General features: G+C 45.9%; 3 protein-coding genes across 4 annotated transcripts; 2 read left to right on the top strand and 1 right to left on the bottom strand.

The window, feature by feature from the left end:
- Positions 1–1,177: 1,177 nt before the first annotated feature.
- On the bottom strand, positions 1,178–4,889 carry LOC134093755 (heme oxygenase-like). Its single transcript, XM_062546983.1, has 7 exons — positions 4,660–4,889; positions 4,465–4,526; positions 4,207–4,318; positions 3,607–3,822; positions 2,525–2,797; positions 1,967–2,066; positions 1,178–1,777 (listed from the first exon to the last, which is right to left on the bottom strand). Exons 2-7 carry the CDS (start codon positions 4,521–4,523, stop codon positions 1,653–1,655), a joined length of 885 nt encoding a protein of 294 aa, XP_062402967.1. The 5' UTR covers positions 4,524–4,526; positions 4,660–4,889; the 3' UTR covers positions 1,178–1,652.
- Positions 4,890–8,064: 3,175 nt separating this feature from the next.
- On the top strand, positions 8,065–17,356 carry LOC134093743 (HMG box-containing protein 4-like). 2 transcript variants are annotated; one of them, XM_062546960.1, is made up of 12 exons: positions 8,065–8,178; positions 9,164–9,291; positions 9,405–9,483; positions 9,648–10,037; positions 11,224–11,427; positions 12,369–12,520; positions 12,780–12,858; positions 13,935–13,999; positions 14,866–14,983; positions 16,037–16,212; positions 16,495–16,617; positions 17,037–17,356. In XM_062546960.1, exons 2-12 carry the CDS (start codon positions 9,166–9,168, stop codon positions 17,079–17,081), a joined length of 1,557 nt encoding a protein of 518 aa, XP_062402944.1. In that variant the 5' UTR covers positions 8,065–8,178; positions 9,164–9,165; the 3' UTR covers positions 17,082–17,356. The 2 variants fall into 2 exon arrangements, with proteins under 2 accessions (XP_062402944.1, XP_062402953.1); XM_062546969.1 differs by lacking the exon at positions 8,065–8,178 and adding an exon at positions 8,190–8,316.
- Positions 17,357–18,415: 1,059 nt separating this feature from the next.
- On the top strand, positions 18,416–25,880 carry LOC134079492 (trichohyalin-like). The gene is made up of 6 exons (XM_062535578.1): positions 18,416–18,615; positions 20,105–20,669; positions 21,317–23,192; positions 23,960–24,016; positions 24,112–24,308; positions 24,936–25,880. Exons 2-6 carry the CDS (start codon positions 20,112–20,114, stop codon positions 25,878–25,880), a joined length of 3,633 nt encoding a protein of 1,210 aa, XP_062391562.1. The 5' UTR covers positions 18,416–18,615; positions 20,105–20,111.
- Positions 25,881–27,588: the final 1,708 nt, after the last annotated feature.

Here is a 27,588-nt window from a genome sequence, read left to right as displayed (position 1 = left end):
AGTAATGTTAACTTCTATGATTTAGGTAGCCTACCATGGCATGGCATCGTGAGTTGTCACTTTTTCCTTGGTCATGTTTAATTGGCTGGGTGCTTAAGTTACTCTACCATGACTCGTTTGGTAGGCTATATCTGTTATATCCAATGAGTGACAACCAGTGCTCAAAATAAAACGTTACGGTATTCTCTTGATAACGTTAGTGGAATGGATTTAATGTGAACGTAACCTCCATACAAAGACGCAGAGTGGCTATATGATGCGCACATTTGCAATGAAAATGTTCCGCCTTTTTAAAGCAGGTGTAGCCTACACCAAATTGTGGTTAAATCCATCATTTAGACAACAGAATCAGTCGGATTTCTTTCATGGAAGTCAACTAGGCCTATGTCAAATGCAGGCTGGGGTGAAGCTAACACGGTTTCCACACCGTGTTTATTAACCGTGATAATAATTCATTTAATATTTTAAATGAATACGGTTGTATATCAACATTTTTATCATGGTTTGCCGTTTCAATGGTAATCGCTACAAAGTCACCAACTGATAACGAACAGATTGAAGAAAAAGAAGAATGGTTTTGGAGTGACATTTCTTTTGTGTGTGAGAGACAGCGAGGTTGATGCTGAAAGCGTGAGTTTCCAACCAGGAGCGTTAGAGTTGTCAACTATGAAATTTGTATACAGATGCGCGAAAATTGTACTAGCCTATTCTTTGATCCACTTGGTGTGGATTTTTAGGAGCAAAATGCGAATAAAAGGGTTGAATTCAGTACTCGCACCTGTGCTCCCATTTCATATTTTCAATTAGCACTAATATATATTTACTCGCATTTGCGACGAGCTGCTCGCAGTGTACAGCCCTGTGTAGGTGCTAATAGAATGAACGGGTATGAATGATATGGTGGCAGATGTTTGAACATCATGTAGGCCTACAGTAGTATATTTTACTGGGTGTGGAGAGAAGCGTGATTATGGAGTACATTTAGTACTGTTCAAGCAGTGCTGTTTTGATTGTCTACAGATGGATAATGTGCAGCTGTTTATTGTGCAATACTTTTTTTTTTTTACTCCACTGAAGACTGAACAACATGTGGTGCTGCGTGGAGCACTTGCGAAATGTGTCCAAGTCCCTGAGCATGTGGGAATGACATGCTGAAAACAATTATTGACAAGCCGTGTATTTTACAAGAATAATTTTATTACAAAACAGTGTCAGAAAACAAAATATCTTCATGTTAGAATTTTATATTTACATACAAACATTTACAAACAAACTGTTTGCACCGCAAAGCACCTTAAAACGTTAAACACAAGTGTTAATATTCCTTCATCTCTGAAGTATTGACTGCATACTACACAAGTGTTTGTTTAGTTGCAGGGCTTGTTGAATATTTACACACTGCATAGGTCATCTGATCAGTTTAGTTGCCGTGGTTCTCATACAGTACAAACACATTATGAACGGAGAAGTGTGCAACTAATTTGACATTATCATTGATTATCAATGAGCTTAGATGTGTTTATCTCCCAGTGAGATGGAGATGATGTGGCACAAACAAACACTTGGATATCCTTCACGAGGCGCACGAGATCTGGACGGATGCCCCTCTGTGTGGACGGGCAGGAGGGAGAACAAAAGTCTATAGAGTGTGTTCAGAATGCATAGATTCCCATGCCCACTGCCAAGGCAACACAGACGCCCAGCAGCATTCTGATGAGTGGGGCCGCTGAGAGCCACGGAGAGGACATCTGAAGAGTCTGGGACACCATCTTAGTATCTGCCCAACGACAAGAGAAAGAGTTAGATGTGTGTGTGAATTGTGTCTATATGTGTTTGTGTTTGTGTGTGTCTGTGAGAGAGAGAGAGAGAGAGAGAGAGAGAGAGAAAGAAAGAAAGAATGAATGAATGAATGAATGAATGAATGAATGAATGAATGAATGAAAGAAAGAAAGAGAACGCCTCTTACCGTGTAACAGTTGTGTGTGGCTGCAGGGTTTGGTGTGCCTCTGTCTGAGGTCCGTCTCTGGTTCTGTGATACTCAGCATCTCCTGGATATCGTTAAACACCTGAGAAGAAAGCACGTCCAGTTCAGAACTCCACTTCACACACACTCACACACACACGCACACCTCATCTACATTTCACCACAGGTGAGGCAGGGACAGGCGCACATGTTACAGGGCTGTGCACTGAAAATTCATTGATGCACCTATTCTTACTGCACTCGACCTTTTTACATTTTTCCTAGAATTGTTGTAAAAATTGCTTTTTAAAAAGCTTAATTTTTTACCATGTTGTAAGTCACGTTGGTTAAAAAGCATCAGCCAAAAGTAATGTAATTAAAATGATCTCAGATTAACCATACTAACAAATGCAACTCTGCTAATAGGTGACATCCCATTTCTCCACAGATACAAGGGATATCTCCAGGTTTACAGACAGCAGGTTTCACCACTTTTATCATCTTTGCGTTTAGCCTTTTAATGCGTGGTGAGGCCACTGAAAATGCCCCTGAGTGACTCACCTCGATGTTGAACTCGAAGGCCCTGACGGCCTCCTGCAGCACGCCCTCCCGCTGTTCTGGGGTCAGCTCGATGCTGTTCATGCGGCCCCGGTACAGCTGCTTGAAGAGGCTGGGGCTGGTCACGCCCGGGAACGAGAAGAACGACAGGCCCTCGCCGCCCTTCAGGCCCAGGGACTTCTGGGTAATGCGCCCCAGCACCTGCCCTCCCGACAGGTCGCCGAGGTAACGAGTGTACGCGTGGGCCACCAGCTGTTCAGGGTGGTTCTCGCCAACCTGTGGACAGAACAGAGGAAAGTGGTCAGACAACATTCTCACATAGTTTTTACTGCTATAACGTCTATGGATATGAATGTATTGCATGCATTATTTTTACTCTTCATTGATTTAAGTCACATCCTATATGTTGTGATGCTACATCTTTCTGTGTGTGCTACAGTAGATATATCATTTAAATAAATCAATAGTTAATGGCAGATGGACATCCTAATATCAACAGGAAACCAAGTAAGAATCTGGTTTGAATACGAGTTGAAATGATTAGATGGTTAACTGAGTTTGGCATCTCTAAATCAATCTAGTGCCCCGTGATTGGTATAACTCAAAGCTTGAGTAGCTACTTAATCACATACAACGGTACCCTTGTCATGTCTGGTGAGAAGCCCATGGCATGGGTGTGCCTTCGTCAGTGACATTTTTTTTTTATCATGTCCACTACCAAAAATAGCCCTCAGACACGTTTACTCAACATTTCCAACCCTATCATAACATCATTATACCCTAATATCTGATATGGCTCACACACTGATTGACAAATACAATACAGTATTGTGCATTGACATTGTAACAGAGTAAATACAGCAATTTTTTTTTACTTCGGCCTATTTATTAGCAGCTTTTTTTTACTTATTTTATGCATTGTTTTAGTCAAGAACTGTGTATCCTTGGGTCCCCTTTTTATCAACTGTCCTGCCCAAACCTGACTTCTTCTAATGTAAAGCGCTTTGGGTCAACTCCTGTTGTATTTCAATGTGCTATATAAATAAAAGTGACTTGACTTGAGCTATTGAGTATATGTACAGTACCTCTCTCAGTCTCTGTGCATATCTGCGTGTGGCGGCGGGCACGATGATCTTGTCGCGCCAGCTCTGGCCGTAGAAGTGCTCCAGGTCGCTCTGGATGGCCTCCAGGCGGGCCAGCTCCTGGGGGAAGTAGATGGGGGCCACGGCCGCGTGGGACGCGCTCCTGTCCAGCTCCTCCTCCAGCGCCCGGTAGATCTCATACAGCGAGCACAGCAGTAACTAGACAGAGAGAGAGAGAGAGAGAGAAGCGGGCATACAGTATGTGAGTAGGAATATTTATAAAAGCAAAAAAATGACATGATGCACAGAGAGAGAGAGAGAGAGAGAGAGAGAAGTGGACATAGAGAAATATGAGTAGGAATATTTATAAAAGCAAAATAAAATGACATGATGCACAGAGAGAAGATACAGTGGACATACGGTAGACACATTTGAGAAGGAATATTTATAAAAGCAAAAAAAAAAATGACATGATGCATTTATTGTCAGACAATGTTTTCAAAGTCCAATTAATTGCACAAAAAGTGAAATCAACAAAAATGTTTTAAGTTTTTGCAACTTGCGAGTGCAAATGAGTGCTCTGTATAGAGGGGGGCAGCATACCTTGTACTGGGATGAGGAGACCTGCCCCTTCACGTAGCTCCGCATCAACTCTGTGTTCTCCGCTCTGATGTGAGGCTCCTTGGTCACGGCCTTAATCTGTTCAGAAAGATCACTGAGAAAGAGAGACAGAGAGAGAAAGAGAAACAGACAGAGAAAGAGAAAGAGAGGATGTCAGTCTCTGTGCGTTGCCTGTGGAGTAGCGGATGGAAGTCATAGACACGGACATGGTGGTCGGGGAGTTTGAGTGTTGTACTGTACCTGTCAGCCACGTGCATCTCTGCAGCAGCGTGAGCGTGAGGGCAAACCTCTCCAGACATGATCTGTGCACGGACCAAACAAAGGCATCGGTCAGTGGCAAGCCAGGACACACTTGTAAACCAGTTTGTTTTGATAAACATCACTGTAGAATGAGACATGTTTCAAAGTGCAAGAGAGAAGTTCAAGTTTACTCACCGGATGTCAAAAAAAGTTAATCACAAATGATCACAAAAAAAAGCAGAATTCTTGTGTAATCCAATAAGCAGACGAGCTTCAGTTTAATCCAAGGAGTAGGCTACTGGTCTGTAAACGATGCTTGCTTTGTCTCTTTGTTGTCTCTCTGGGCTGTCTCTCCCCCCCTCTCTCTGAATCTCTCTCTCCCTCTCTCTGTGTGTGTGTGCGTCTGAGTATGTTCTGTTCTGCGCTCCTCTCCTTTATATAGTCCCTCCCCTCCTCCCTCGCTCGCTCCGTCAGCTGAGAAAAACAGGAAGCCGCTGGGCTGACTCAGTGGGGCATGTGCTAAACTCCCAGCACAAAGCACCACAGAGGGGAGGGCCCCAGAGCGCTAAACATGACACCGCAGATTTTTTTTCCCCCTCTGGAATAGAGGGAGGGAGGGACTGGGACTCAAACAGTGACTCAGCAGCGGGACTCAGGCAGGACAAACACACTGGGTCACATGAACAGAGGTTGCCTGTTCTCTCTGTGCGGCGCCAGAGCATGACTAATGTGTGTACACAGGAAGGCTAGACGGGGGTTGGGCTGGGCTGGAGGCTGCTGTGTTCTGTAGCCACACTGAGCCGATGAAGTACACTTCTGGAGCATATGTGCTATAGTCACACTGAGCAGATTAAGTACACTTCTGGTGCATATGTGCTATAGTCACACTGAGCAGATGAAGTACTTCTGGTGCATATGTGCTGTACCCACACTGAGCAGATTAAGTACACTTCTGGTGCATATGTGCTCTAGTCACACTGAGCAGATGAAGTACACTTCTGGTGCATATGTTAGCTGAAGTAGGCTACATTCATGGTGATGATTTAGCAGACTTGTTTAAACGGAGTAAACAATCATGGACTAACAGTTTGTTTTCTTGTGTTCTTTTGTTTGATAGGTTCTTCATCTGCGAGATACAGTGGATGTGGACTATTTACGAGTTTTGATGCTGGTTGTTAATTTATCAATAATAAAAAACATTCCTACATTGAGATGAATTCTTTCTCTTCAACATTGAATAAAACAATTAATTTAATACAGTAATCTCAACATGAAACAACAATACAGAACTAAGTGTAGGCTACAGCCTATTTTAATGGGCCTTTTTAATATTCAAACCTTAACCTATAATATTTATTTATTTATACAACTGCAATTCCTGAAACAGATCATTCAAATGAACTAAAGATTTTAAGTACAGACTACTAATGTAGCTTAATTGGTCTACAGCATCCACATAAGATTCTTTGTTGACACAACTTAACATGTTTAGTTTTATGTTTTGCCAAAACTAGAATGGTTTAAGGCAATCGGTTTCCACGCAATGATCTAGTAATGACAACTAATTTGGGTTTAGAGTGTAGTAATAGCATGGACGACCATATGGACCAAATGAAGTAGGCCTATGTGTGGAAATGGAATTGCACATCTGTAAACAAGCTCTCAAAATATATTAAAATGACATTCCCCACCACACTGACCAAGGCTTTCGATCTTATTATCAGCCAAGAAGGACATTCATTGGAAGTGTATAATCTCAGAAGTTGTGGACAAGCTACCCAGCTCACAGCACAAGAGTAACTCTGTGTTCCAGCGTGCTGAGATTACAGCGGCTCCCGCTGATAGGCATCGCGTTTCCACCAGCATGTTCCTTTAAGCGCTAACAGTGATTCAGCGAAATGGGCGGTAACAGTGTGTGAACGGTGCAGTGTTGCTGAAATGGCTGAAACCGTGACTCGGCAGCTTCTCAGTTGTTCACAGAGTTTTGAAATCGTGACTCATTAGATCCTTAACAGAACCCTTTTGAGTCTATAATAAGTCACGCAGCCCTGGTGAAGGAATGAGGGCAGAGACATGAGCTCAACCAGAAAGCCTTCTGTTAACTGTTATTCCGATACCCATAAACAGAGATAAACAACTTTAGTTTCGGCTGTACAGTTTTTAACATTTGACCATTACCCAGGTAGACAGAGCTTATATTAAGCAGACATGTCCTATAGGCTACTATAACCTTCATCTCCCACAGGTTAGTATCTAGGCCTATCTTGTTTTTCCTGAGAGGGATTGGGCCATCATTTGCATACTGACATGACTGTCATTTCATTAGGCCAAGTACACCAAGTCCACCAAGCCTGAAGCAAATCACATTAAGCTTATACAGGCCCCCACTTGCAATTCATGACAGATGGTTTGAGCTCAAGTCTCTTCTGACTTGAACCTGACACACTTCTGAGCTGAAACTGGGTCACTCCTGACACATAAACTGTAGGCTCCTCATGGCTGTGTCCTCCTCAACCTCACGCTCTTTTCCCCCTGTACTATACGCCAACGGCTGCTGCACCTCCCTGGACCAGATCAACTGGTCTGCTGCCACTCACAGTATCCACGAGCCCTGTGTTATTTAGATAGATAGATAGATAGATAGATAGATAGATAGATAGATACTTTATTGATCCCCTAGGGGAAATTCAAGGAGACCTAGGAGATTTATTTGCGGAGACCTTCATATTCCTGCGCACTTGGAGCTGGGAATCTCCCAAGACATGACTTCACTGCACTTCACTGCAGCCATAACACAAGACAGACTGCAGTAAACAGAGAGGGGGCCTTGAGTAGATCCAGCCCCCCCCCCCCCTTTCCACAGGACTTCTGTTCTGTACAATTATATCTCTGTATCTTTGGTGATGCACATTATGTACAGTATTCAATACTGCACTGTACATTGTTTTTATATAACCTGTATATTGCTAAATCCTTTATTGTGTTGTATTTATTGGAATCTGTTTATAAAAAGGGAAATACTCTCTATGTGTGTGTGTGTGTGTGTGTGTGTGTGTGTGTGTGTGTGTGTGTGTGTGTGTGTGTGTGTGTGTGTGTGTGTGTGTGTGTGTGTGTCTGTCTGTGTGTTGTTACCTCTATATCTCCGAGCGGGACTATTGTAATTCACTGTTAGCTGGCCAACCTAGTAAGACCATTACAACTGATTCAGAATTGTGTCTGCACTTAGTTTATTAAGCGCTTCTCATGGGTTATGGTTTTATATTATAGCATTGTTTATTTTCATTAGGCAGTTGATTGATTTGACATTGTTGTTTATTATTGATATTCTCCTTAAGGCTATAGTCTGACCAAGATTTTAAGTTGTGCACAGTTGTAACTATTGTATGGCTTTATATTGTATGTTGCTTTGCCACATCCCATATCATAACTATAGCTATAACCATAACCATATCGTCAGACTGTCTATTTACTGTAGTATATGCCAGAATGACAGCAATGGCTATTCTTTGTTCTTTCTTTGTAAATTCCTTGTATTTGTTTGGCGAGTAAAAGTTGATTGGTTCTGGACATTTGTAACAGGTCGACGAACTTACGTATTCTAACCACTAGGGGCAGTGCCCAACTCTGCACTCAAAGCACATTTTTCTTCTATTGTTGAGCCGTGTTAATAAGTTGTAAGATGGCGGCGAACGGCGCTTAAATTTTGTGAAATAGGTAACAAATCAATTAATTAAAACGCTTTTCGCCCGAATATTTCTACAGTAGTATCATATTTTCAGTGTTTATTCCATGTAGTGCTTGAGAAATCTAATAGTTCTGCAGAGTGGCCCATACCCGGAGAACGTGTGCAAGGTAGCAAGTATAATGTTAGCTAGCTAATTCATTAGCCAGCCAGGGAAATCCTCTCAAGATACAAACTTTGTGCTCTGTGCTAGCGATTGTTAGCTCAATAGCGCTTCTCTTGTTGGATAGCTATCCAGTGTGTTTTGATGTTTTGTTTTTAATATTCAGTAGCACCGTTTCTAATAAGTGAAAAGTGCGAGGCCTTTATCGTGGTGTTAAGGATAGTTACATCGTAGTGCTGACATCTGTTCACGTTTAATGTTCGCTCGTTGGCAAGCTAGCATCTCTAATATGGTTTATTTCGTTCATTTGCAAAGGCTTGTTAATTCTTTGATAAAGTTTTCATCTCTGTAACTTACCCGTGCTCAACCACGGTGCTTGACAGTTTTCGCTGTCGTGAACGTTGGCGGTAACGTGAGCAACTGATGGGCATAGTTGAATGACTGCACTTTGCACAACGTTAACTTACTGTTTTTAGCGCGGTAAATCGTAAAACGTCATTATGTTGAGCTATTTGTCAAAAACTTTGGTAAGAATTGGAGAGGATGATAGGCTAAACATGTATTATTTTGCAGATATGTGCTATTTCGTGACTATTTACGATGTCGGTGTTGGTAGAGTTTACTTGTGCTTGAGTGAGAATGTAAACACTATTCAATAACAATAGCACGCCGCCCGTAGCACGTCATTGCCCAACTCAAAAATCATTCCAGCTGGATAGTGACCTCATGTGGGAAAACATTTTGACTTGTCAGATGACAATAATATTCAGTTCCATACTTGTTTATCGGCGCCATTGGTGTTTTTTTTTTAACTCGCTCCTAATGCCATGCATGTCCTGATATTTCCTGCACAGAGATGGAGGGAGAGGTGGGTCTCGTGGCCGGCCGCAGTCAGAGAGAGAAGAGGAGATCCTACAAAGATCTGTTGAGGGAAGAGGAGGAGATAGATGCCCAAGTGCGCAAGACCTCCAAGAAACGACGTGTAAGGCCCACAAATGAATGCTACTTTTATCATTCTTTCTTGTACATTTTTTTTTTTTTTTTTTTTTTGATCGGCATGTGTGAACCTCTTGCGTTGCATCTTTCTGTGTACAGGACTCGGATCCTTTTGCCACAGGAGGCGAACTTCACAAGAAGAAGAAGAGGCTACATGAGGAGGAACACTTTCACAAAGGTAAACTGGGTGGGAAAAGAAGATGCATCACTTCTAGTGGCTAATTTATAGTTAGATGTAAGCTTATAGATTTTAGATGATACATTTTTCTCAGCTTTTCTCACAGACTGTTATGACCGTTGACCTTTTTGGAGGTTCATTGTCTTGATGATCTTCCTGCACAGACAGAGGCCATGGCCAGGCCATCCATCACAAAAAGAAAAAGAAGAAGCCGGTCCCGGAGGGGAGACCCTCCATGGGCCACTCCTCGACCTTCGCCCCCGCTCCGCACTCGACCGAGACGGCCATGGACCTGCTGCAGGCCATCACGTCGCCGCTGGCCACCGGCTCGGACCCCAGCCCCCCTCGCCACCACCATCATCAACACCAGAAGCCGCCGCCCCAGCGCCCCACCTACAAGAAGCCCTCGTTCGCCCCGCACTCGCACCACAGCACCCAGCGCAAACAGCGAGACGGCTGGGCCGCGCCGCTCCCCCGGCCCAAACCCGTCAAGAAGAAGCCACTGCTGGTCAGGGAGCCACTGCCTGTGGTGGGCACGGAGGTGGAGCTGGAAGGTGAGGAGGAGGAGGAGGAGGATGGAGGTCATTGTCAGGGGTGTAGGGATTTGCTGCTGCCAAGATTAATTTGGTCATTTTATGGAGGTGCACTGGCTGGAATGGTGTAATGGTGGTGCTCGTGATTTTTATGTTCAAGGTAATGTGCACACTGAAGCACATTTGATCGCTCCCCTTCTGTAGGGGAGCTCAGAAGATTCTAAAATTCCATATTATATTTTATGCGCCCGTGAATTCTTTACGTAGGATTTACACAGCTGGTGTGATCATGTGGCATAAGTGGAAGATAAGGAGCTGAATTGAAGTTCAGGCAAGATAAGGAACTGAAGTGTAAATGCTGTGTACATATTACACACTTGCTGCTCTGTTGCCTTCAGAGGAATTCTAATGGATAAAAAAAAAGAATCCTTTTTAAAAAAGGTTCAGGTATAGAATAGAATGTTCGTTCTACTTTGTGTACATTGCAGTGGTACCTGCGAGCATTGAGAATGGCCGAAACGTCTGCTCAGTAAAATCCTTTTCAGCAAAGACTTACGTCTATTTTTTCAGAGTGCGAACCTTTCCTGCCTTCACCTGCCGAAGGTGACAGGCTTGTGGAGACATTAGATAAGCGCTCTTATTCCCCACAGGCTGTTGTGTAATTTGGCTTGGGCACAGAGTGTGATGTTCTGGTGTCTGTAGTGGTTTCATGAGTAACTACAGGGTAAAGTCTACGCAGAGCGCGGTATGGATTGTGTGTGTCTGCGTGACATGATGATCTCTATAAGTTCGTGCTCAATGAGATGAACTTGTGTACACGGTGTCAGTTTATGTGTACAGTGCTTCAGTCAGTGTATGTTCTCCTAACAGCTCAACTAGGACATGACCAACCCCGTGCACAGTAAAGCAGTCCTGTTGCATTGTGCACGGGCCTTTTTTCATTGTTTGCTTTAAGTTAAAGACACAACCTATCTGTCTTGTATTGTGTGTGTGTGTTTGTGAGAATACTGACTTTATTGTTCAGTGAAGCAAGTGGCCATTTAAGTGAATAGCCAGTTTCGGCCATGACCTACACTTCATTATTTCACAGCTTGTGCTAATATGGGATGTGACATGCAGTAATGTATATAGTGTATATAATGTATATGTGACCGTAACGACCGGTCACTATTTGGCCTCATCGTCCCTTTCCCTGCTCGGCCCTCAGGACACTACGATGGACCACTGGGGATCATGGGGGACAGCTCCTCCTCAGCCGACGAGCTGGAGGCCGGCGAGCTGATCATCGACGACTCGTACGCCCAGATGGCCAAGAAGGCCAAGAAGAGCAAGAAGAGCAAGAAGAAGAAGGAGAAGGAGAAGGAGCGGGAGAAAAAGCACAGCCTGAAGGGGGCCAAGAAGGTGTCCAAAGGTAAAGAGGCGCACAGGCAGGCACACCTCTTGTGTCCACAGCAATACAGCACTGGAACATGGTTTTGGAATTAGGGATTTTTCCAGGGAAGATTCACCAGCTATTAGCAGCCAGGTAGACACACTCCTTGTCCACAGCAATACAGTATGTACAGTATACAACGTGGTTTTGAAATTATTGATTTTTCCAGATTAACCAGCTCATCTTGATTAGCAGCCAGGTAGATCAGATAATTAGTAATATCATTGAGGTTAGTAAGATGACTGGTGTTAAAGCACAGGTAGAAAGAATATATGGCAGAACTTTTGGCATTCACACTAGTTCCCCTGGACCGGACCCAGGTTTGTTTGGTCCGATAGTTTGTTTCGTTTTGATAATGTGAACGCAACCGTACCGGACCCGGGTCCGCCTGAAAGAGTTGTGGTCTGGGGTCCGGTTTGCTAGACTGCTGGAGCCGGTTGCCAAGCAAACGCTCTAAAAAATCTTTAGAACTATCTTTGTCTTCTTCGTTCTGTTATTAATTGCACCGCCTTCTGCTGTGTTGCCAAGTGATATTTGCAAACAGTACCCCCATATTCCGGTAGTTAGTGTCTGGGGGCTGGTACTTATGACGCAAACGGACCAGGGTGTGCGCAGACAAACATGTGATGTGAACGGAGACCAACTACGGTAGGGGTCAGGGGGAGTAGCCACACTCGGGTCCGGTCCAGTTAAACGGACCCATTGTGAAAGCAACCTTACTTTCTGCAGTTGGAATGTCCACCACTGCATATCGTTGAGTATGTGATATGTTTTTAAATGTGATGTGATATGGTTTTTATGTTCGTTTTTTTTCCTGGATTTCCAGTGTGTCCATCATGATTTTGATTGATTGATTGATTGATTGATTGATTGATTGATTGATTGATTGATTGATTGATTTCCATCACGTTTCTTGTCAGGAGGCAGCTCTCACTCCAGCATGGCCAATGGCAGCGCAGGTTACGGGGCGTACGGAATGGCGTCCTCCGACTCCCTCAACCACCGGCCGAGCGACAAGAAGAAGAAGAAGGAGGAGAAGGGCCGAGACAAGTCCGACAAGGACAAAGAGAAGGTCAGCAGGGGTCACTCAGCTGCCCCCTCAGTGGGGTTCTCATCATCAGGGATTATTAATGAAGTCTGCAGCTAACACATACACGGATTAAGCCTAGTCTGAGATAAAGCTTTATCTCAATGGAAATCTCCATTGCAGTCATGTTTTAGTCCAGGACTATGCTTAATCCACGGGCTTAATCTGTGTGTTTTCTTGAGTTGCTATGTAAGAAGGAGACAGTAATGGATTGACTTTATCTTGTCTTCTCGCTGGATCACAGAAAAAGAAGAACCTCACAGCATACCAGATATTCTGCAAGGAATACAGAGCCAGTATCAACCTGGAACAACCAGGCCTGGGTGAGCACCTCTACATCGTCTCTCATAGAGTCGGATCATTTCTGTGTATCACTTCAGTGTAGCGCTTCATAATGAGAGAGAAGCGCATCAGGATTGTGCTTTTGGCACACTGGGGCCATAAGGAGTATATTGCTTTTGGAGCAGAAAGAGTAGAGAGTGAATTGGACACTTTTTAAAAGGAATGCATCCACTGATTTGTGCAAGTGCAGCTCAGTCTAGTGTGTTGGGAAAAGAGAACAGTGTAGACGATGAGTGGAGGTTTTTTTCCGTGGGCAGCAGGCAGGAAGGAGGAAAGCCCCGTCTTGTCTGTTCTCCCCCCTCTGAGCAACACTGATGCTGAGACGAGCTGTCACCATCTGGTCCCGTGGCATTACTGACATTATTCCTGTCGAGTGCAGCGGCGCCTCTGGCTCCCCATCTGAAGGTGTTTAGTGTGTCTGTCAGTCAGTCACTGGGTGCATCATTTAGATGTCTATCAGTACAGCGGGAGTTTTTTGTGATTTGGTTGAGAGACTTCCTTTCCCTGGAAGGTGAAGTTGGTGTTTGTGTCAAATGTCAAAAGGCCTTTAGTTTCCATGACAAACAAATCTACTTGAAAGTGTGTTTGGCTTCCTGTTGGCAGATGTGTGGTATGAGTGTGGATATGCTGGCATGAGTCACAACAACTTCTGTGAAATGAATAGATGGTTCAAGTTGAAGACCTTTAGATTCCATTGAAGTGATGCAAAAGTCTCTCAAACAGTGCGTTTACTCTTTGCGGCTGGGTGGCATGACTGAGAGGTGTGTGTGTGTGTGTGTGTGTGTGTGTGTGTGTGTGTGTTTGTGTTCTTTCTCAGCCGGCACAGTGCTTTATCACAATCACGTCTCCACCGCTGTCTCAGTGACCATGCATTGACATTCTGCAGCCATACGTTGATAAGCCTCTGATTAGATTAGAATGCTATATCAGTTGTGATATGGCCTGTGCATACTATATAATCAATAGTAGTGCTGTTGATAATAATGATGGTGTCTGTTCTGATGTGGTTGATGTACTCTGAACTAATTGTGTTATTTAATTTTTTTCTTCTTTGCAGATTTTGGTGAATTAAGTAAAAAGTTAGCAGATGCATGGAAGCAGCTACCAGAAGGAGACAAAGAAGTGAGTGTCACACACACACACACACACACACACACACACACACACACACACACACACACACACACACACACACACAGACAGAAACACTCTTGTTGTTACACACATGGACATACTCTGTTTTCACACATTGTCAAGCTTATACACACTCACTCAGAGAGAGCAAGAGAGAGAGAGACACACTCATGCTTGTTTTTACACACGTGGACATACACTGTTTTCACACATAAGCACACACACACACACAGTGCTTCAACCTGTTTCATGCACCCGACACTCTGTTCCTTGCACCCGATTCTGGCAGTTGTTAGAACAAGTTGAAAAGTTTTTTTTTATCAGAGCAGTTACTTTTGATTCAAATGTTTTGATTAACAGTTTATCTAAGCACTGCTAGTCACATATCCTTTTGTGGCACTTTGCCAGCATGTCTGTAGAAAAACAGTGATGGTGAATGATAGTTATTCTCTACATCATGGTCTGCTGCCTAGGTGCTATAAAGTTTATCATCTCCTCATTTAACCTGATTTAGATAAAGCGTGGCACAAGCAATTAGTCTAATTGCAGCAAGAGATTATGGGTCTGTGGGTTTACAGCAGAAAAGCCATTTGTTCAGATAAGAACTAAGTCAACGAGGCCAAGAGGATATTGAGGTCAGTTTCTGACTTCATATAGGTAAACATTAATAACTCTGTCTCTCTCTCTCTTTCTCTCTCTCTTTTCTTTCTTTCTCTCCTTTCCTACCTCTCTCTATCTCAATCTCTCTCCCTCTCTCTCTCTCTCTCCCTCCCTCTCTCTCTCTCTCTCTCTCTCTCTCTCTCCCTCTCTCTCTCTCTCTCTCTCTCTCTCTCTCTCCCTCCCTCTCTCTGTAGGTGTGGAAAGAGCGGGCTCTGTACCTGCAGCACAAGCAGCAGCTGAAGTCGGGCCTGTCCTCCTCCTCAGGCAAATCTGCCCCCCAGTCTGGAGCAGCTAAAGCAGACAAGCCCAAAGGTGAGAAGAGAACAGCCACATGCCCTGAACACCTGCTGGCTCCTCACTCAATTACTGTCTGCTACCTGGTTGCAAAACCCACTGTACACCTGGTTGGCTTGATCATAGGGTTGCTGGACAAAAGGATTTTCATTTATTTTTATGCTTTGAATCAAAGAAAGGTATATCAACGCCTTTGATATACCTTTCTACACGTCCTGAATGCACAGACAGACATCTGCAGAAGTTAATGTTTGATTCAGACGTTAAAGGGAGTCCTGGCGGGTGATGCGCACCACTGCTCTGTAAATCAGTTGCGTGGGTCATCACTTTCCCTGGGCACTGTGTGTGTGTGTGTGTGTGTGATGAGGCAGCACATGTGTTGTGCTGACGTCTGTTGAGGACAACTTGAGTCCTGTTCTACAGCATTATGCTCCTGTCATAAACTCAACTTTATGTAACTTTAGGAGGCTGACACAGAGACCTGTTAGAGGTGGAATGGACAATAATAATTTTCTAGTGTCTCAAAGTTAAGGTCAAGGTCGCTATACTAAAAAGTCTATGCAGTGGAGGAGAGAAGTGTTCATGAAATAGAGGAGGTGCAGGAGTAGGAGAAGTGCTCATCAAACAGGAGGAGGAGGAGATGTGTTCATGAAACAGAGGAGGTGGAGGAGGAGTGTTCATGAAACAGAGGAGGTGGAGGAGGAGTGTTCATGAAACAGAGGAGGTGGAGGAGGAGTGTTCATGAAACAGAGGAGGAATAGGAGAAGTGCTCATGAAACAGACAAGGTGGAGGAGGAGGAGAAGTGCTCATGAAACAGAGAGATCTTGAGAAAGAGGGGCAGTCCTGGGGGGGTTTAGGGAGAGAATTCCAGAACTTAAGGGCCATGGCGCTGAAAGACCCTGAAATCTTGGGGTCATCATTTTTGAGACCCCTTTCCCAGTGACATTGATTGATTGCCCCCTCTCAGTAGGTTGTGTTGGAAGACGTTTCCATAGAAGTCTAGGCGTTTAATCTGCATAATCTTAATCTACAAACTCAATCACATCCAAACCTTCACTTCCCCTCTGCAGCGGTCAAGAGGGTGGAGAGCAGACCGCACCTCCTACAGTCCAATGGCATGACGGCGGAGGCGGAGTCATCCTCTCCGGGCAGCTTCCCCGAGGTGGACCCCATCGACGCGGCCGCCCACCTGCAGCTCCTGGGCGAGTCGCTCTCAGTGATTGGCTGCCGCCTGCAGGAAACTGAGGTGAGTGCGTTCAGCGACGATGGCTCCATTGCAGTTGTGGTGTCAGAAAGGTCAGAGGGGACGCTTGTCCTGTGGGACTTTTTGTAAGAGTGCCTGAAGTCTGCATACTTACATACAGTATTTTAAGGCTTTGCCTACGGCTAGGAAAGAAATCATTATATTTTTTAATGAAATCCACAATACATTCCCTTTTCTCATCTCTCTCTCTCTCTCTCTCTCTCTCTCTCTCTCTCTCTCTCTCTCTCCATCTGTCCATCTGTCTGTCTGTCCGTCTGTCTGCAGGGCATGGTGACCGTGTCGGGCAGTCTGTCCGTGCTGCTGGACGCCATGTTGTGTGCTCTGGGCCCGCTGGCCTGTCTCACCACTCAAGTCCCCGAGCTCAACGGCTGCCCTCAGCACATACTGGTGAGTCCCGCCGCGCACCGCGCCGCACACCGGGCCTCCGCTCGGCCGGGTCGCATGGTTGGGTGGGGAGAGGAGTCGCATGCCACGCAAAGCGGCATAGTCACATATTATACAGATTCATTTTCCACAACACTTCCTCTTCTGCTTCAGGGGACACCCCCGTGTTTTACGTGTGCGGTAGTGCGCATTATATTATTATTGTTATGTAAGTTGTGTCTAGTAATTAAAATACCTTTAGCTCATGCCAAGGTGTGTGGGCCATTAGATGCTTACAATGCTTGTGGTTATTCTTTTCAAAACAAAAAGCAAAAGTAGTTACCAGTCTATCTATCTATTAATCTGCCAAAGCACTCCAGATTTGTACTGTGCCTCTCGCCTCTTAACGCAACCTGACCATTCCCTCCTCTTTGTCCTCTCAGTCCAAGACTCTGGACAACATCGCCTATGTGATGCCCGGTTTGTGAAGGCCTCTGGGAGTTCCGCCCCTTACTGCCACTGACCGACTGAAGCTACAGCACGGGAGGAGCGCTGGACGGATGGATCAAAACAACACTCTTTCTTTCTTTCTTTATTTTAACATTTTAAATAAGGGAAGACTTGAAGCATTGCACAGTTTTGCACTGGACAAACGGACACGGACACTCTCTAGTTTTAACCATGCTCCCATTTTTAACATTTGTGACTTTTTGTTTCTTTCATTTCCATTTGTTATATTTACAATTAAAGATATTTTAGTGAATTGTTTTAAGCTCCTAGTGTTTTGTACTCTACTTTTTGTAACTTGTGATTGTATCTTCGTACCAAGCTTTTAAGATGGTTTGGAGATATATATCTCAAGCCATTTGTACTCACTATACAGACCTTCTGAGGATCTTAACAAGTCCAACATCTTTAATCATCAAATTAAATATTTTTTTATGCTTTAAAAGTCTTACATTTAAATTTTACACACTTGGTCTTAAATGTGTTTCGGTTGGTCTCTAAATTGTGTTTGCGCTCTGTTAACGCTACTTATGTTATATTTCGTGTCATAGATTGTAGCAGGTGTGTTCTTTCGACAATATACATGTAGATGTCACAATGGGACACAAATAGAGACCAGATCAACATGGAACAGAACAGAAAGTTTATAGCCTGGACAGAATTGATTTACTTTGCTAGCAATCGATGGGCATGCGATCAATCTTACATTTGAATAATAATGGTCTGAAAAAGGTCATGTATCATGTTGAAAACATGCAGAAACCCTGTTTTAAATGCAACTTTTGGGCTCATCTTTTCTGTAAGGATCTAGTTTGACCTTATTCAGCTATGCAGGTGCTATTGTCCATTGTCCATTGCCCTTTAACCATTTACTTACTGCGCTTACTCCTTGAGTTTCTAGTTTTGATATGGTCCCTTTTTGATGTGTAATTTCATCTAGATCTCTGACTTTGGCCACACTCAAAGCAACATCGATTGGTGTTCAGTGTGATGCCAGCAGGTCACATGACGTGATGCACTGATGGACATCAGATTACATGTGACAGACATAATCACCCAACAGGTTTCAAAGAGCCTGCCACACTGTGTGCCCTGGACCGTAGAGATGTGATGATGAGGGATGTCAGATGTCTGGCTTCGTTTACGCATCATCACCTGCGTGACCCCCCAGGTGGGTTTGGCACGGGTGTGGACTTACCTGGGGACGCAGTGACTCACGTGGTTGTTCTTCCTCCACCCTGGTGAGGAATGTCCTCCACACTCCAACCAATAGGGCTGGGCCTCCCTTCAGATGTGACTGACTGTGTGCGTGTGTGTGTGTGTGGTGAAGTGAAAGCATCGGGGTGGAGATTGAAGCTGTAGATGTCTGTGATGCCTGGGGTTGCTCAGTCAGTCTGAAGACTGGAGCAGAGGCAGACGCAGGAGAGAGAAATAAGGGAGGAACGAGAGACGAAAAGATCACAGACTACTGCAACAGGAGCCTGAGCAGAGAAGACAACATTTCAACAGGCACAGGTAAGAGCAGGAGAATGAATGGAGCTGCAAAATAATGAGTTTTGTGGTTTAATTCAAGGTGTAGGCTAGACAAATGGCCAGTTTGTGGGAAAAGTGGTTTTCCTGGACTTGTAAATAAGGTCTATTCTTCTTAAGTGGGCATTTGCTAATTATGAGAAGTAATATTACGTATATTTATTGTTACTTGATCAGAGATGAGATGACCAGTTGTGACTGCTGACGTGTTGCTCAAACCTGTGCTGCTTATTTTCTCTTCATCTCTTCCTGCAGGAAGCAGAAATGTTTTAAAAATATTTGGATTCATGTTTCATTCCTACACAAAGTTATTAATAATAATTTACCATATTCATATTTTGTATATGTTGCTGTATGCATAATGAGATTATAAATCTCCACAGATCAGATGAGTGCAGATTTCGCTCAATTTCTTTTTATTTCTAATCATTTTTAGTGCTTCCTCAAAGGTGTACACGCACACACACACACACACACACACACACACACACTTGTGCATGAGTGTGTGTGTGATTAGTCCGACAGCAGAATGCTGCTAAACCAGATAGGTAAGGTTGTTAAATAATGAGTGTGTGAAAGCAAGGTGGAGAGACAGACTAGTGGAGTTGAAACACGCATGCGATTGAGAGTTCTCACGCCCTGACAACCACAAATAAACACACATGGGGTATTGCTCAACGCCAAGAAACTGGACAAATAACTGAATTGAGTTGGTACAATGAGCACTTTGTCCCCTCAACACATTTTCCATTATTGAAGAATGAAGTCCTTCTTACTGTTGTTTTTAAGTTTCTATGGGTGCAGTGAGCCCTTGGCAGTTGTCATGGTTGCTATGAGTGCACATAATTGTCTTTTAAAGAAACCGTTTCTTCAGTCAACAGTGGTACCATCATCGACAGCCCATTGTCCGTATACTAATACTAAACACTAATTCACACCAGACACAGCATCTATAAACATAACTCTAACTAGGAAGATATGCGTGTCCACAATGTGCTGATGAATGTGATGTTGAACTCATTTTGATGAAGGTAATGTCTAACGTTTGATGCATTCTGATTGGCTGTCAGCTTTTTGTTGTACTCAAAATCACTCTGAAAATCATCCTTGACGCTCTTGTTGTTCATGTCATTAATGTTATAGTTTATGTGTGGATGCTTTCATTCATATTATTAGCTAACGTTTGGTAATGACGTATGTTAACCATGGGGGCCACAACGATAAAGATCAGCTTGCAACTTAAATGTAATTGCTCTCAGGAACGCCCTCTGTTCGCTTGTTGGATGGAGGTGTGGAGTAAATGAGGGCGGATCAAGCTATTCCAGATGGAGTACTGTAGGGAAAAGAAATTAAGCAGAAGTATGTAGCCAGGCAGTCAGGCTACCTTAAGTCTGCATCAGAAGGTGAAATTCAATGTGTCTCTTCATGCACATCTCCCTGTGTGTGCTCTGTGTTGTCTGTGGTGCCCCAGTAGATACAGTATGAGTGAGGAGTGGCGAGGAGCTCACCCAGGCTCTGTGGAGCTGCGGCTGGTCCTGGTGGGCACCTTCGACTGCGGCAAAACCCTGACGGCCGACACCCTGCTGGGCCAGAAGAGTCCGCAGCAGGACGCTCCCCGCTCCTGCGTCCTCCGCCAGGGGCTCTCCCACTCCCGCCGGCTCTCGCTGGTGGAGACCCCGCGCTGGTACTGGTCAGGGGCTCACCTGGACTCCGGCGTCCAGGAGGAGACCAAACAGGCGCTGTCGCTGGCCGCCCCGGGACCGCACGCCTTCCTCCTGCTGATCCCCGTCAACCAGTTCACGGACATGGAGCGCCAGGCACCCCAGGAGCTGGAGGAGGTGTTCGGGCGAGGCGTGCTGCAGCACACGCTGGTGGTGATCACCTGCGGCGACTACCTGATGGGCCGCACGGCCGAGCAGTACCTGGCCGCCGAGGACCAGGGCCTCAGGGAGGTCATCGCGCTCTGCGGGGGCCGCTACCACGTCATGAACAACCGGCAGCCCGAGGACAGAGAGCAGGTTAAGCAGCTGCTGGAGAAGGTGAGCGCAGAGAAAGAGGCTGTCGTCGTGTGTAAATGTCAAGTGAAGGCCATGCACTCAAAACGAATGTGTTGGAAACAGCACAAACTGTGTTGTCCCTATCTGGATACAGAGATATGTTAAAAAACAACACGTTGAGTTATTTTCAACACATAATAACTAATAGCAAACACTATGTGTTTAAAACAACACAGACTGTGTTGTCCCTATCTGGACACAGAGATGTGTTAAAAACAACACAAGTTGTGTTATTTTCAACACCTATCGCGTAACAAATAACAAAAGCAATGTGTTGGAACTGAAGCAACACAAACTGTGTTGTCCCTATCTGGACACAAATATGTGTTATTTTCAAGAGAAGGTGAGCGCACAGACAATACTGTTGTATGTAAATATGAAGGTCACGCCTAGCCTAGCTCATCTGTTTGGATTTCTCCTCTTCAGGACAGGACTGAACATGTTTCTTAAAAGGCTGTCATTATTTGCTATGAAGCTCAAAGCCAGAAAAGAATTGGGGGAGTACCCTGCCTTTTGGAAACGTCTCTAGGCTGTCCGAAGAGCTCATTTAATCCCTAAACGTGATGCCACTCCTGTTGTGCTAGTGTATTTTTTCATGATGCTACAAATGTCCCTTCTCTTCTCGACAGGTGGAGCGCATGGTGGCGCAGAAGGGAGGCTGCTACGTCCAGGGCACTCCCCTGCCCGGGAGCCCCGTCCTGACCGACGAGGTGGTGATGGAGACGCAGCGCGGCGTGAGCGCGGAGCGGCCATGGAACGCAGAAGTAGCTGACCACACAGAATCAGCACTGACCACTGAGATAGACAGAGCAGAGGCACGGAGGAGAGAGAACGAGAGAGAAGAGAGAGAAGGACTGGAGAAAGAGAGAGAGGAGAAAGAGAGACTGGATGAGGAGAGACGCGAGGCGGAGAGAGAGAAGCTGGAAGAACAGAAGAGAGCAGCACTGGAGGAGGGAAAGTTAAAGAGTACGACTGAGGAGGCGAAGACAGTCAAGAAATGGGATGAAGAAGGAGTGGGAAACAAAAGAGGAGAGGAGAGTGAGAAGGAAAGAGATGAGGAGCGATTGAAGAGGAGAGAGAGCAGAAGAAAGGAGAGATTAGAGAGAGAACAACGTGAGAAAGAAGAAATCGAGAGAATGGAGAGAGAGAGAGTAGAGAGAGAGAGAATCATCAAGGAGGAAGAGGAGAGGAGGATTAAAGAGAGAGAACGACTAGAGAAGGGGAGAGAAGAGGAACGGTTAAAAAGGCAAGCGGAAATGGAGAAAAGAGAGAGGGAGAGAATAGAGAGAGAGCAACAGGAGAAAGCAGAGATGGAGAGAATACAGAAAGAGAGAGCAGAGAGAGAGAGACTCATCAAAGAAAGAGAGGAGAGGGAAAGAGCAGAGAGAGAAAAACTGGAGAAGGAAAGAGAAGAGGAACGATTAAAGAGAAGGGAGAGCAGAAGAAAGGAGAGAATGGAGAGAGAACAGCGTGAGAAAGAAGAGATGGAGAGAATGGAGCAAGAGAGAGTGGAGAGAGAGAAAATCCTCAAGGAGAGAGAAGAGAGGAGGATTAAAGAGAGAGAACGACTCGAGAAGGAGAGAGAAGAGGAATGGTTGAAGATACAAGCAGAAAATGAGAAAAGAGCGAGGGAGAGAATAGAGAGAGAGCAACAGGAGAACGCAGAGATGGAGGAGAGAATACAGAAAGAGAGAGCGGAGAGAGAGAGATTCATCAAAGAGAGGGAGGAGAAGGAAGAGAAAGAGCAGGAGAAGGAAGAGGCAGGAGCGAAGGAGCATGTCCAAAGGAGTGCAAGGAGAAGAGAAACGATTGAAGAGAGGAGAGAAAGACTGCAACGAGCGAGAGGTGAGAGAGAAAAACTGGAACAAGAAATAGCGGAGAGGGAGAGAACAGAGGCACTGAGGAGAGAGAACGAGAGCGCAGAGAGGGAAGGACTGGAGCGAGAGGAGATGGAGAAAGAGAAGAAAGAGAAAGAACGAATTGAGCAAGAGAGAGAAAGATTTGAGCAGGAGAGACTGGAGAGAGAAAAAGAGAGAGAAAGACTTGAACGAGAAAAGGTCGAGAAAATGGAGAGGATGGAGAAAGAGAGGAAAGAAAGAGAGTTAATCGAAAAAGAGAGAGAGAGAATTGAGCAGGAGAGATTGAAGAGAGAAAAAGTGAAAGAAAGACTTGAAAGAGAAAAGGCTGAGAAAATGGAGAGGGCAGAGAAAGAGAGGAAAGAAAGAGAGTTAATCGAAAAAGAGAGAGAAAGAATTGAGCAGGAGCTACAAAGGAGAGAAAAAGAGAAAGAAAGAATAGAGAAAGAAAGACTTGAACGAGAAAAAGCCGAGAGAATGAGAGCAGAAAAAGAGAGGAGGGAGAGAGAGAGGATAGAGAGAGAAAAACAACTGAAGGGAGAAATGGCCACTTCAGCCCACCGGCCCAATGGCCTCCACTCCCAGGTGTCGCCCCAGAGACAGCAACTCCTTGAGCAGAAGACCAAAGGCAGCTCCTTGCCAACTGCAGGTAGAGAATGGAATATCCCAGAACATTATGTATGTGCAAATGAAAGGGCATCATATTTAAATTCCAGTGAGCTACAATGTCTTGTCCTTCCATGGAACACTTATACATAGAGATAGAGTTACATGACAGTTACAAGATACGTGATACATGATACATGATACGTGAAACATGATACGTGATACGTGACTGTCACAGGAACTTTTCTGCTAATACTAATGTTCACTGACTGGTGAACATTTAAGCAGAAACGTTCCTGAGATTCCATGGAAAGATTTGGGTGTGTGTCTTTATCTCACAGAAATCGGTATGATAGAGGCGGACATTCAGCTCTAGGTTTTGCTTTGTTGTGACCGTCTGACTCAGCTTTTGTACTTTTAGAGATCTGGTTTACAGGTTTGGTTCCAGACCAAACTCACCACAAACACGATTGTATGTGTTGTATACGATTGTATGTGTAATGTATATGTATATGTATATGTAGGCTATATGTATATGTATACAGTATGTATATGTATATTTAGGCTATATGATATGAATAAAACAACCAATCACAACAAAAATCATATAAAAAACAAGATTCAGACATACAAGTATTGACACAGAAGATGTATGTACTATTGTTCATGTCATATCTACAGGAACTAACCTCAGTCAGAACTCTGTAGAAGTGATGATATGACTTGTAGATGTGGGAACGAGTGTGAACTCAGTGTTCACCGCTCATTTCATGCTCACAATCAAATGCCATTCTCCTTCTTTTCCTGTAGAGGGAGCCATTCTCAGCCAGTTCTCCGAGACAGGCGATAAGAAAACCCTCAAAAGCAGTAAGTTGCGCCAGCGTGACCAAGCAGCCCAGTGCTCTATGATTCTATGAATGACTCCAGCTGGAATCTAACGTATGTTGTCATCGTTCTCTCAGTCCACCATCGGATCTCGACCGGAGAGGATCTCTCTCCTAAGGCCCCGGAGCTGAGGCTGGTTCTGCTGGGCGGTACCGGGTCGGGGAAGAGCGTCGCGGGGAACGCCATCCTGGGCCGGAGGGAGTTTGAGTCGCGGGCGGACACCGCGGTCACCCAGAGGTGTGAGAAGGGCCGGGTCATCCTGGGCAACAAACGGGTGAGTAGCCATGCCAACCGTGCTGATCACCAGCCCTGAACACATCTCCCATCAAATCCACCAGAGCTGCTTCAGATGTGTGTGTAGAGGTTTTGTTCAGATGTGTGTGTAGAGGTTTTGTTCAGATGGATTCTATTCCTTGCGTTATGTTCCCCTTTCCACTTCCTCTCATTCTTACATTCATCTTTTTCTTCCTATACCTTTTCTTTTCTGCTCCCTCTCTCTCCTTCCCTCTCTCTCTCTCTCTTTCCCTCTCCCTCTCTCACTCTCTCTCCCCCTCTATCTTTCTCCCCTTCCTCACCTCCATTTCCTGTATTTATAACCCTCTTCCTCCTTCCTCCTCACTATCTCTCTTAACCTCTCACACACCCTCTCAATTCACCTCTCACTTATCTCCTCTCCTCTCCTTCCTTCCTTCTCCTCCTCTTCCTCTGTTTCTCTCTGGTCTCCACCACCCTCACCCCTCCTCCTCACCTCCTCTCTCTCCTTCTCACTCTCTCTTCCACCCCTCCTCTCTTTCTCTTTCTCCCTCTGTCTCCATATCTCTCTCTCTCATTCTCTCCCCCCACGCTCCTTCTCTCTCTTCCCCCTTCTCCCCCACCTCTCTCTCTCCCTCCCCTCCCCTAGGTGGCGGTGGTGGACACCCCTGACTGGTTCCGTTCCGAGCGTTCCCCGGCTGAGGTGCGCTCCCAGCTCTCGTCCTGCGTGGCCCTGTCCACCCCGGGCCCCCACGCCTTCCTCTTCTGCGTCCCGCTGCACCGGCCCGCCGACCCCGCTCAGCTGCAGGCCCTGGGGGCCCTGGAGGGCGTCTTCGGCCCCGGGGCCGTGAGGGGCCACACGCTGGTCCTCTTCACCCACGCCGACCGCCTGAAGGAGGGCTCAGCCGGGGCGGCCGGGGTGGAGGAGCACATCGCGTCCAAGCGGCCGGACCTCCTGAAGCTGGTGGAGAAGTGCGGCGACCGCTACCACATCATGGAGAGGGCAGGGAGTGACGGACGAGGAGGAGGAGGAGGAGGAGGAGGAGAGGAGGTGGAGAGGAGGAGTGTGGAGGAGCTGCTGGAGAAGGTGGAGCAGACGGTGAAGGAGAGCGGAGGAGGTCACTACAGCTGCCCGCTCTACCAGGAGGCCGACAGCCGCGTCAGGGACCGGCAGGCCGAGCTGCTGCAGGCCAGGAGGGAGCGGAGCCGGGAGCAGCTGGGCACCCTGCGGGAGGAAGAGGAGGAGGATGAGGAAGAGGAGGCGGAGAGGACCAGGGACGAGGCCGAGAAGAGCGTCCAGCTGGACTCGGTCCCCGCGCTCTCCCTCCCGCCCGCCAACGAGTCCAGCTCGCTCCTGCGCTCCGTGGGGGAGAAGGTGGCGGCCGGAATGCTGGCCGGAGCAAAGAAGGTGCCGAAGGTCCTGGCCGGCGGGGCCCTGGTGGGGGGAGGACTGGGCGTCTTCCTCGGGGGGCTCATCGGGGGGGTGGCGGGGCTCACGGGAGGGGTCGTGCTCGCGGAGGTGGCCAGACGGAAGTTCAGCGGCGAACAGACAGAGGGTGACGGACAGAAAGTTGACGAGAAGAAAGAGTCGTGAGCACTCTTGAGGCTCATGTGGATTGGCCAATGGCTGTATGTATAATTATATACATAGTCATTGGGACTGACTGACTGTTTTGTGCCTTTGCAACTTGTCATTTCCACTCTATCTGAAAGATTTTAGGCTGATTTAAAAGTGTATACATGCATAGATATACTATACATTTTCTTAGGAGCACCTTACAGTTTATATAGGAAGATAGATGAAAGGTCTTGGTACCTGATCATTCTCTCACAAATGCAAGTAAAAGCAAAAAGTACATTTGCTTTAATATCAAAACAAATAGGTGTTAAAAGGTCTGTCATCTCTGTGGTGTATTATCAGTGTCTCTGGTCAAAGCATGCTTATGATTCTTCATTGAAAACCATGTGAAGTTAATTGAAAACCACGTGACAATGTTCAACAAGTTGATAGTTCTTTCGGAAAACACCGTATTGCTAAAGAGTTGATCTAAAACAATTGCTGTCTTAGCCACAAGGTGGCGTTCAAGTTCATTAAGAGGTGTTAACCACACTTGTGAGACGTGTGTAGTGTAATCAGGAACACCATCACGGGTCATTAAGCTTATCAACTGTGAAGTGCCTCATCACACCTGATGTGCGCATGCTTAGTAAGACAGTATCTCTGTGTATGTATGTATGTATGTGTGTATGTATGTATGTCATTTTGTTCATGTATGTGCATATCTATCTTCAATCTTTGTTGTCTGACAGTCTGAAAGAGTGCATACATGTCATGGGTATTCGGGAGAAGAGTGTGTTTGTGGTTTTTGTCCTGTTGTTTTGTGTCTGTTTGGCTTTAAGCGTGAGCGTCTGACCCAGGGTCAGTGACACAGCCCGCCGCCGCAACATGTGACCCGCCCCAGAGGAAGTGCTCTGTGTCGACACCGATGGCGTAACCCTGCGCGGGGGGGTGGGGTGGGTGGTGGGTCAAGAGGGTTTGGGGCGCTGGGTGTGTGTGTGTGTGTGTGTGTGTGTGTGTGTGTGTGTGTGTGGGGGGGGGTTACCGTGTGACGACACTAGCAGGTGGCCAGCAGCGGTGCCAGCCAGCCTGGGTGTGGTGCCCGTTCACCCGTCTGTAGGCCCCAAGGGGCACCAGGGCGAGGGGGGGGGGATGGGGGGGCGCAGAGGGGAGATGGGCCAACTGGCATTATCTCTGACTCACACGCCACCCTCCCAACCCCCTGGGCCTCCTCTATCACACAGAGAGAGAAAATACCAGCGTGAGTGTTTTTAGGGTTAGATCCTGTGGCCCTGGGCCTGTAGTTCTACTGTACACACGAGCGCGAGGAACCGGGACAGAGCTGTTTTGGTGACAACATAAATTAGCCGTACGCGTGCACACAGACACCCTCAGAGAACACCTGCAGAGGGGCCATGCAAATGCATATCATATCCAACATGCGCTGCACTATTGTTTTGCATGACGGCTGTAACAATTAACCACTCAACTGAGATAAAGTGATTTGTCTGTAGCCCTGCTCCCACGTATCTAGATGATCTAGTAACTTACGATGTGTCTTTGCTCACGTTTGTTTTTTTGAAGTGATTTTTTTGAAGTGATCAAAGATGTCCAGTGTGTGTTCCACCGTGTGGTGTGGAGTGTGAGTGTCCAAATCAAGGCCCAGGCGCCCACAGAGCAGAGCAGTGAGTGGCAGCGCCAGGCCGGGTTATGCAAGCCTCTCTTCCTGTTGTGTTCCAAGCAC

Source organism: Sardina pilchardus, chromosome 1 (assembly GCF_963854185.1).
Source record: "Sardina pilchardus chromosome 1, fSarPil1.1, whole genome shotgun sequence".
Taxonomy (NCBI): domain Eukaryota; kingdom Metazoa; phylum Chordata; class Actinopteri; order Clupeiformes; family Clupeidae; genus Sardina; species Sardina pilchardus.
Note: the sequence above shows the minus strand (reverse complement) of the source record. Positions and strands in the feature narration are given on the sequence as shown.